The sequence below is a fragment of the Condylura cristata genome, unplaced genomic scaffold (assembly GCF_000260355.1).
Source record: "Condylura cristata isolate star-nosed mole 26May11 unplaced genomic scaffold, ConCri1.0 scaffold00042, whole genome shotgun sequence".
In the NCBI taxonomy this organism is placed as follows: Eukaryota; Metazoa; Chordata; class Mammalia; order Eulipotyphla; family Talpidae; genus Condylura; species Condylura cristata.
The window spans coordinates 4174436-4184262 of NW_004567143.1; the positions used below are offsets into that span (position 1 = coordinate 4174436).

Here is a 9827-nt window from a genome sequence, read left to right on the forward strand (position 1 = left end):
GCTGCCCCTCACACCCGTGCGGCAGCCCTGGCTCCTGCCGCCCCCCAATTCTGCCGCCAGCCCCATCTCATTTTCACCTGCGTCACTTATTGTGCTTTGTCGTCCCCCCGCTCTCCCCAGGGAAGCCCCACTCTGTCCAGGCCATTCCAGAGAGGAGTGTGACAGGTGATGATCCGCAAGGGCCAGCTGCTCAGGGTCCCCTCACCTTTCAGGCTGAGGGTGCACTTTTGGGGGGCATGGGACTAGCACAGAGCCAATTCCACACTCCATGCACCCCGGCAATGGGGACCTCTAGCCCCAAGGGCCACACTGGGCCGACCGCCCTGGGCAGCCAGCGTCCTGCCGGACAGCCCCCCCTTTTCCTCTCAGAGGTACCCCCCATAAGCCTTGGACTTGCACTCAGCACTTGCTCCCGGAGGGCCAGATGGTCCCGGCCCCCCATGCTTGTGCTGACCTGAGATGGATCACGCCCAGGCCACAGCCCCTGTCCCCCGAGTCCACTCGCCTACCGTCCAGGAGCCCCAGCACAGACAGCCTGTGCCCGACTCCTCTGCCCCCCGGGTCCTCTAGCCCCTGGGCCCATCAGGTTCTGAGGCAGCCGGGAGCCCTGGGCCCTGCCGGAGCCGACTGGGCCTCCCCTGGTCACTCGGGGCTCCGGCCACCGAGCCCGTGTGCCTGGGCCACACCCCCGCGCTGACCGACCTGGCCTCTCAGCCCTCTCTGCTCCTCCACCACCTCCCCGTCTCTCGCCCCGACATCTCGCACCCCTTTCAGCTGGTCTGTTTGGACCGTCCCGCCCCAGTCCAGACGCCGAAAGCTGCCCCCTGCCGGGACGTGGCCCATCCGCCTGGGCTGTGACGCAGTGCTGGACCCACCGTGGGTGCCCAGGCCTTCAGGTTACATCCCTGGGGCTCTCTCTGTGGTTTCCCCACAAGTGCCTGTCACCGCGCCTTGCACTGCAGACCCTCCGCGCCCCCAACCTCCAGGGGTCCTGCCCCCCTCCTCTGGCTGGAACCCCGCCTGCCCCAAAGAGGAGCCCACGCTGCTCCCAAACCTTCTTTCCAAACAAGTAGGGGTTTGAGGTGGGAGTCCTGAGGGTTGGGGGCGCTTCCTCGGGAGGCGCGTCCCCACCAGCGTTCCCGGCCCCTCTTACCCCCAGGGCCAGCTGCATGGAGCGGACCCGGGCCTCGGTGGGGCCGCGGTCCCGCGGGCGAGAGAAGTATTCCCTGAGGGAGCTCCCCGCCTCCAGCAGCTGCTCCAGCGCCGACTCCTGGTGGATGTGGATGTTGATGTGGGTCGGCTGGGCCAGCGTCGAGGCCACCTGCAGCCCATTCACGGTCACCGTGTGCTGGTCCATCCCGCCTGCGGGGGCGAGGGCGCACAGGGGTGAGGCTGGCGGGGCGGGCAGGGTGTAGGCGCGGACGCTGCAGGGCTGAGGGAGAGCAGCAGCCTCCCGGCAGGCTGCTCAGGCCCGGCCGGCATCACGCGGCTGGCAGGGCGCCAGGGCTTCTCCACCATGTCTGTCCTCAGGCTCCGCCCAGAATGGCCTGACCCCGCTCACAGGGGGCGGCGGGGGGCCCTCCTGGCCGCAGGTGGCGTCCGGGGAGCCCCACCGCCCGGAGACCTCAGCGTCTCTCCTCCGCCACCCTCAGGCTGGCTGTCCGCTGGCTCTCCCGCCCTCTCCACACTGCTTCCGGCCTGCAGCATCCACTGGCCGCACACCCCGGACCCCAGGAGGTCCCTGAGGCCACCGCCTGGCTGGCCTCCTCTGAGGTAAGAAGGACAGATGTCCAGCAGGCAGCTGGGAGTCTGAGGTTCCCTCACACACAAGCCCTGCTCCTGGCCATCGCCCCTGGACGGCCTTGGGCTCCGTGTCCCCCAGCCCCACCCTCCTCAGAGCCCGCGAAGATGCCTGACTCTGGGCTCCGGCCCTTCCCCCTGGCCTGGACGCTTTCCTCTGCCCAGCTGCTCTCACTGGCCCTCTGCCTTAGGGCCCCTCTGCTCAGCTCACCCCTACCCCCGCCAGCCAGCCCCGGGGGAACCAAGCTGGTGGGTGGGATCTGGGGGATCTGCAGGTCGTGCTGACGCCCCGGGGACCCCCTGGCCGGCTGCCCTGCTCACCTGCTGTCCGGGAGCCACGGCCAGACAGCCAGGCAGCACAGGTCTGGCTTGGGAGGAGCTGACCTGCAGCCAGGACCCCGCAGTGGGAGAGAGCAGGGCAGAGGGGAGGGGTGAGGGAGGAGACCTGACCTTCAGCTCAAAACTGCGCAGAAAACAGCTGGAGCCAAGGGGCCCCTCCTGGGGGGGCCGGCCTCGAGGTGATGACCACTGGGGAGCCCAGGGGAGGTGCAGCACACGCACATCTGCACCCAGGCACGCACGCACACAGGTGTGTCCAGCAAGCAGCCCCTCCCCCCGGGAGCAGGGGCGAGGGCGGCCTCAGGGTGTCCAGGCTGGTCAGCGCGGCTCCCAGGCTGCCTGCCCCACCTCACGCCCGCTGTCCCGCAGGCCACAGCCCGAGAGCCGCTGCACTGGAAAGCCCTGGAGAGGCCCCTTGGCCGGCCACTGCCTCTGCCGGGAAGCCGCGCTGCGTGGACACTCCCCTCCATCACTTCCTCTCTGATTCGGGGAGTGCACCCTCCTGCCCCCTCCTGCCCCCTCCTGCCCCTTCCTGCCCGCTCCTGCCCCTTCCTGCCCGCCCGCAGGCCCTCCCAGACTCCAGCCAGCAGTGCCCGGCCGGAGGACCCCAGGTGAGACTCGCCGGGTGAGACGCGCCCCTCCCCGGAGCCCTGCACACAGGGCCACGGGGGCCTCCTCACTCGGGCTGCGCCTCCCCCTGCATTTGGGGGAGCAGTGAGATGGCGGCGTGGGGGGCAGGCCACACAGACCTTGCTCCCCGGGAAGGTGGCGGCGAAGCGGGGGCGGCCCTGTGTGGAGTCCAGGAGCCGCCATGGGCCCCACCTCCCCCCAGCCATCCCCGGGGGCAAGTGCCCCTGGGCCTCAGGCAGGTGGTGGGAAAACAGTATTCAGGGGCCACGAGGTGTCCCGGGGTGCAGTGGGGCAGCTGCGGCCCCTTCAGAAGCTCGCCGGTCAGCGGGTTGTGGGGGTGGGCCCTGGGGGGCAGAGCTGGGTGGGCCCGGTGGAATCGGGCTAGGAACAGAGCGTGCAGAGGGGAGGTCATGGGAAGAGGGCGGGGTCAGGGCAGCCCAGGGAGCCCAGCAGCCTGGCCATCCGGCCTGGATCTCGAGCTGGCTGGGCAGGGCTATGCGACCAGGCGCCCAAACTGAGAGGCTCTGCCCGCTCCTCCTGCCACCCCTCAGGCGATGGCCTCAGACATGCTGACCGCAGCAGGGGAGCCGGGGCCCGGGGCCCCCCAGCCCCCGGGGGCCCCCCAGCCCACCCACATCAACGTGCACCTGTACCAGAAGTCGGGGGTGAAGCTCCTGCTGAGCAAATGCTCCCTGCTGAACCCAGGGGCCCTGGGCGCCTCCCGCCGCGCCCCCGCTGGCCGGCTGCTGGTGGCCTCCTGGGTGAGTGTCCTCCAGGGCCCTGTGCCAGGGGCCACCGCCTCCCACATGACACTGGGCCAGATTCTCGCCTTATGCGAACTCAGATTCTCCTGCCCTGTCCCCACTTGGCTCCACAGGGACAGCCGGCGGGCGGTGGCCAGCGGGTGAGAGGGCGCAGCGGCCACCCAAGCCGGCGGTGCGCCTGAGCCCCTCCTCCAGGCCCCTCCCGGCCCCTGCCCTCAGCCCCTCAGCCCGCCCCTCCGTGTCCCCCTCCCTGCCCCTCCCCTTCTCTCTCTCCCACCCTCCCTCTCACAGCTGGGACACGAGCCCTCAGGTCCCCCACTGCCTCTGGACCCAGGGGGCGCCCACTCTGGGTCTCCGTCTTCCAGGTGGTGCAGATGGTGCTGGGGGCCCTGAGCGGGGTCCTGGGGGGTCTTCTCTACCTGTACTACTACTCCGCCCTGCGTGGCACGGGAGCCGCCATCTGGACGGGGGCCGTGGTGAGTGGGTCCCCGGGGGCGGCGGGCGCTGCTCCCGTCACCGGCGGCGAGGTGCGGGCACCGTGGAGGGCAGCAGGCCCGGCCCGCGCTGACCGCCTCCTGCTTCCACCCAGGCTGTGCTGGCCGGAGCCGTCGCCTTCATTTACGAGAACCGGGGCGGCATCTTCTGGGTGAGTGGGGGGCAGGCCAGGGGTGGACCCCAGGCCTGGAAGCTGGAGGCACCCCGAAACCCCAGCACGTGCCGCTCCCCGGGCACCCCATCGCTGGTCCTGGGCTGGGCTCTGGGAGAGACTGACCGCGGCCCCCTCGCCCCTGCCCGCCAGGCCTTCCTGAGGACGCTGCTGGCCCTGGCGGCCTTCTGCACCGCCGTCGCCGCCATTGTCCTCGGGTCCGCTAACTTCTCAGATAACGGCTACTTCTACAGTGAGAACTTCTGTAGCGGGAACCCCTGGAGGAGCTGGCCCACCCAGAGCCCCATCACGGAGAGCCCCGAGGGGAGGAGGGAGCAGTGTCTCCAGCTGGTGGCCATGGGGAAGGTAGGGCAGCGGGGGGCAACGGGGGGCAGCGGGGGGCAGCGGGGGGCAGCCACGGGCACGCAGGGAGCTCGCTGGCCCGGAGCCCACACGGTGCTTGGGACAGAGGGTGCGGCGCGGGGGGCGAGGGGGCATCGCACTGGAGTTCTGGGGTGCAAGTGCACGTGGAGGTAGGAGGTTGCGCTCCCCAAAATAGGTTGTTATAAGCAAATGGCGATTCCACCAAACTTGATGTAAAGAAGTTCACGCAGCAAGCCTGTGTGTCGCCCACACCCAGCTGCACTGCTGTCACCCCCAACAAACAGGCCAGAGGCTCGTGGGGTACGGGGGAGACACGAGCACTGGGAGGAGGAGCCCCGTCAGCATCACGGGGTGCAGTGGGGTGCGGGCGGGGAGGGCCCGTGTTCTCCCTGCACCCTCTCCGGCTGCCGGGGAGCCCCGGGCCCGTGCTCCGCTGCACCCAGGGATCCTTCCTCCCCTCTCCAGAGGCTAGAGGTGGGGTGCGGGCGGGGGGGGGCCCGGGTGGTGAGCGCGGGCAGAGCGCACACCGCAAGCCGCCGGCCTGTCCCAGGCCTTCTTCATAAGCCTCAAGTCCGTGCTCCTGGGAGTCTGGGTCCTGCTGCTCCTGGCGTCTCTGACACCCCTGTACCTGCACTTCCAGAAGAGATGCTTGTCCGAGAAGGTGAGTGTGCACTGTGGGTGCCGGGGCCGGGGGAGCCCGGACTGGAGGGCGGGTGGCTTAGGAGGAGAAAGGGCGGGTGCAGCGCCCTCAGCCCCGACCAAGCGGTCTCCGGACCCCAAAGGCAGGGAACCCCCACATCCACAGTGAGGCTTCGGGGCTCTTCGTACCAGGAGCTGTACGGACGACGTTGGTCCAGGCTGGCTCCAGAATTAAGCCGCTCTGGAGAAGAGCATTTCTCTCTTTTCCCCACCGGGGCTGCTCTGTTCTCCCCAGGAAAAAGCCCAGCAGCTGCTGCTGGGGAACGAGGGTGTCTAGCCGTACCCCGCCGTCGGTGCGCCCTCTGGACTCCGGGAGAAGAGCCAGACTGGGAAAAAGAGGAGCTGCTCCCACGGCGCCCACCCCGGGCCAGGCCGGGCCGCGGCCCGCGAGCCACCCCCCGCACCCCCCAGCGGCCGGCTGCTTCTTGCTCACCGCCAGCATCCGCTTGGGCTTCACCCCCGCGCTCTGGGGGTAATAAACTACCATGGCACCACTGGGCTCTGCTTAGTTACCCCTGGGCTGCTGGCCAGAGGCAGCGGGGGGCAGTGCGCACCTGAGATGTGCCTCTGCCCCCCGACCTCTGTCTGGGTCTGGAGCTGCTGGTCCCGGAACAGCCTCTCTGGTCTTTGGCCCTGGATGTCTCCAGACGCCAAGGTCGAAGGATGGTGACGACAGCGCTCGGAGCCCCGCGTCCTGCAGCTGAGCTCTAAGGGCGGACATGGTGGCAACTGGGGCTGGGGCTGGCCTGGACTGTTTGGTGGCTAACAGAACGCCGCGTAATGCAGTCACCAGCTCTGGAGAGGGCAGAGGAAGGAGTCCTGCTGGCGGGAAGGGCTGGGTGCAGAGAGCAGCAGGGAGCAGCCCGGGCGCCCCGCAGCCAGAGGGGGGCAGACACGCCTTCCCCAGCAACACACTGAGAGAGAGCCCCGGTAACTGTCCTTGAGTAAAGCACCTAGAACGTGAGTATGAAGTTGCACTAACAGAAACTGATAAAATGGGAATTGCGTCTTTTAACTCATGAGTCAACTGTCAAGAAAATGAGGGAAACCCTCAAAGTAGGAGTCTGAATTCAGAGAGCTGAGTCTTGCAACGAGGGTCTGGCTGTTCGGTCATCCCACCGCCACCCGGTGGCCCGTGGCCCCACTGACGGCCCCACGGGGCCCGGTATATCGCTGCATTGACCGCTAAGTTGTATTAAGGCAAAAGAATCCACATGTATTAGGCGGACCCTGGAGGAAACAGGTGCCAACTTCCCGTTCCCCCACCAGGCAGGACGTGGGTGCAGTGTCAGGCCTGGGGAGTCCATTGGAGACTCAGAGCCCAGGGCTGTCCAGGGGCTGGGCACGCCCCTCGCTGCCTACAGAATGCAGCAAACCCGAAGCAAAGCAGGCGCCCACACGGTCGCCTTGTGCGCAAACAGCCCAGCCAGGCTGATGCGGTGGAATTCACCCTCCACAGGATGAAACGAGCTTTGTGCAGGGACCCCAAAGCCTAAGTGCACAGAGCCAGACCTCGTGAAGAGTGTTCACACTTCACACCCCCAGGGCACCAGCCGGCCGCTGGCTACTCACAGTGCACTCGACAACCTGCTGAAGACAGCCGACCAGGCCCGGAGCCACGAAGTTAGGGAGTCACAGTAGTGTACCCCGAAAAATCCGCAATCTCGGGGGACAGTCGGGGAGGAAACCCACTGCACCTATCCAAGGGCGTGACACATTAACTCTTGCGGAAGAGTGAAATGAGGATCAATGAGCATGCTGAGCAGTCGTGCAATTGAGTTCCCACCACCCAGATGAGCCAAACTCAGAAAAGGCCACGTCCCCGAGACAGTGACCCCGGGCGCCGCAGGCCGACACAGCGAGAGCAGGAGACAAGTTTCAGGGATGGCAGTTCTGGCGCAGGTGGGCAAGGATCGGCGATGAGTGACACACAGACACGGCTTCTAGGCGTGCGTATCTGAGTGCGTTCAATTGTTAAGAGTGCGGAGCATTTATACAATTTTTCTTGGCAAGCAAATGCAGGGATACAAGGATTCTTTTAATAGAAGCGTGACAGGTAGTACATTTTCTTATTGTTTCTGAGATGTGGTCAGGGGCCCGAAACCAACTTGAGGCCCTAGGAAACCACCCCATCTTCAAGGTTCAGTGGTGCCAAACAAATGCCCTATCTACCACCTGTGCCTTGATAATCCTTCTAATTGCGCTCTCCATTCTTTTCACAAGCCACCTGGTGTACAGGAGTTAATGGCTTAATAGAATTAAAGATTGTAGAGGAGTTTCTCAGAGTTAAATCAGTATCGAGAACAGAGGAAGTTACATTCCTTTCAAGAGTATCATTAGAACGAAGCAAAATATCCATAACATTTTTTGGTTCAGTGCATTGTGCGTCAACAGAATCAGGAAACAAATCAAAAAGTACAGTGACCTTTCGAGAATCAGCCATCCTTCTATTCCTGGAGGGTCACGTATTCCTCCCGTGTGCCCAGTACCGTGACCGTGCCAAGCTCTAAGGATTTTCTCACTTACGTGCCGCGGGAGGGGACGTGGCACCCAGGTCCCCTCAGAAATAAATGCATACGCTGTCTGCAGAAATTCACCTTCACTTTAGGCCTCAAGTGATCCTTCAAAATACTGTTTTTTCCAAAGGGAAAAAATACATAAATTACAAATATCAAATCAAGAGCATGACACCTTCATCTAGTGCATTTTGGGATATAGGATGATAAGATCAGCACGGTAGGTCCTCCCTGGTGGCACAACAGGTTGGGGCGCAGCACTGCAAGCTGGCCACAGCTGCTTCAGTGTGAGTTCCATCCCCGGCTCCGGAGGTGACCCCAGAGCGCAGCAGCCCTCTCCTGACCCGCCCGCTGCTCCCCCAGCCGTGCACTTTGTCAGTCAGCCTGTTCTGCTCCCCACTCTGTCTCTCGTGAAGCTTCTCACCAGCCCCACACCTCTGGCCTGTACCCCAGCTCTGTATGTATAAATAAATAAATCTTTTTTAAAAATCAGCACAGTTTATGCTTATCATAATCAAAAGAGAATTAAAGGACCCTAAAAATAATGATCAGATTTTTTTAAAAAATCCCAGAGAACTAAGAATAAAGACTGTGGTGGTAACAATAAAGTCACCAGTAAACAGATTAGACACAGATGTGGAGAGAAGTAGTGAACTAAGACACTTTGTGCCTTTTTCCATCTCAGTTGTAATCCCGTGGGCTCCCCATCACCGAATCACCTGTGTGCCATCTCCATAGTCCTGTGCACTCCCCCCCCACGTCCCTCCCCCCGCTGTTTTTGAGCCCCTTCCTCACTCCACCCCTGTAAAATGTCTCTGGTATATAGCTGTTCATTATTATTTTTTCTTTTTTTCACCTGGTCCGTTATACTCCTTCCTGCTATGAGTGAAATCATCCAGTATTTTTCCTCTTCTTTCTGGCTTATTTCACTAAGCATGATCCCTTCCAGCTCCATCCATGTTGCTGCAAAAGGCATGTGCTTATTTTTTTTTGGTTGCTGAGTAATATTCTATTGTGTATATGTACCACATCTTTTTAATCCAATCATCCACTTTGGGGCATTTGGGTTGTTTCCATGTCTTTCCAATTCTAAATAAGACAACAATAAACATGGGGGGAATCAGTGTTTTTGTGTCTTTTGGGTAGATACCTAGGCGTGGGATTTGAGGAACCTCCCAACAGTTTTCCATAGTGGTTGTACCAGTTTGCATTCCCACCAGCAGTGCAGGAGAGTCCCTTTTTCTCCACATCCTCGCCAGTTCTTTAAGGTGGGAGATTAGGTTGTTTCTTCGAGTTATTTCTTGTTTCTTTATGTGAGCCTGTATTGCTATATATTTTCTTTTTATAACTGCTTTTAATGTGTCCCATAAGTTTTGGAGACTTGTATCGTCATTGTCCTTCTTGCCCGTAGTGTTTAGTCGGAGAAGTCTGATGTCAGCCTGATCGGTTTCCCCTTATAGATTATTTGTTTCTTCCTTCTTGTCATTCTCATTCTTTTTTTCCTTGTATTGTATTCTTGGTAGTTTTACTGTGATGTGTCTTGCTGTATTTCTCCTATCATCATAGTAGTTTGGTGTTCTTGCTTCTTGGATGTTTACTTTCATCTTCATATTAGGGAAGTTCTCTTCCTATTATCTCTGTGAATATTTTCTCTATTCCATGGCCTTTCTCTTCGCCTTCTGGGCTACCTATAAATCTGATATTTCCTATCTGGTGTCAGATAGCTCTTGAAGTGTTTCTTTATTCCTTTTCCTTTTTACTTCTCTTTCTTTTTCTTTTTTAATTCTCTTTGTTTCTGTGTCTTTGAGGGTGCTGATTCATTCTTCCATTTCATCTATTCTGTTTTCATTACTTTTCCCAGCATTCTTTATCTCTTCTAGTGACTTTTTCATTGCCTGCATTTCTTCTATTTCCTTTTTTAATGTCTCATTTTCCTTTTTCAATTCGTGATTGCTTGTCTCATGTCTTTTTTTTTTCTTTTTCATTTCTTTCATTCATTTCCTTGTTTGCATTCTTCAATTCCTTGATGGCTTGCCTCATATCATTTTT

The 9827-nt window shown here is 60.8% G+C and overlaps 2 protein-coding genes across 2 annotated transcripts in view; one reads left to right on the forward strand and one right to left on the reverse strand.

The window, feature by feature from the left end:
• The window catches only part of TMEM176B (transmembrane protein 176B), a 5725-nt gene extending 3152 nt beyond the window's left edge, over window positions 1-2573 (reverse strand). The window contains exons 1-3 of the mRNA XM_012733857.1: window positions 2488-2573; window positions 2122-2184; window positions 1055-1362 (exon numbers count right to left, since the gene is read on the reverse strand). Of these exons, the coding sequence (XP_012589311.1) occupies window positions 1055-1357 (303 nt within the window). The 5' untranslated portion in view covers window positions 1358-1362; window positions 2122-2184; window positions 2488-2573. The remainder of the gene's footprint in view (window positions 1-1054; window positions 1363-2121; window positions 2185-2487) is intronic.
• Window positions 2574-2668: 95 nt separating this feature from the next.
• On the forward strand, window positions 2669-7924 carry TMEM176A (transmembrane protein 176A). The gene is made up of 7 exons (XM_012733896.1): window positions 2669-2750; window positions 3321-3530; window positions 3899-4009; window positions 4123-4179; window positions 4333-4545; window positions 5114-5224; window positions 5498-7924. The coding sequence occupies exons 2-7, from the start codon at window positions 3324-3326 to the stop codon at window positions 5537-5539; spliced, it is 741 nt and encodes a 246-aa protein (XP_012589350.1). The 5' UTR covers window positions 2669-2750; window positions 3321-3323; the 3' UTR covers window positions 5540-7924.
• Window positions 7925-9827: the final 1903 nt, after the last annotated feature.

Coding starts and splice junctions, on each gene's coding strand:
- TMEM176A (XM_012733896.1), top strand. CDS start 3,324: ATGGCCTCAGACATGCTGACCGCAGCAGGGGAGCCGGGGCCCGGGGCC. Junction 3,531..3,898: donor GGCTGCTGGTGGCCTCCTGG/GTGAGTGTCCTC, acceptor TCCGTCTTCCAG/GTGGTGCAGATGGTGCTGGG. Junction 4,010..4,122: donor CCATCTGGACGGGGGCCGTG/GTGAGTGGGTCC, acceptor GCTTCCACCCAG/GCTGTGCTGGCCGGAGCCGT.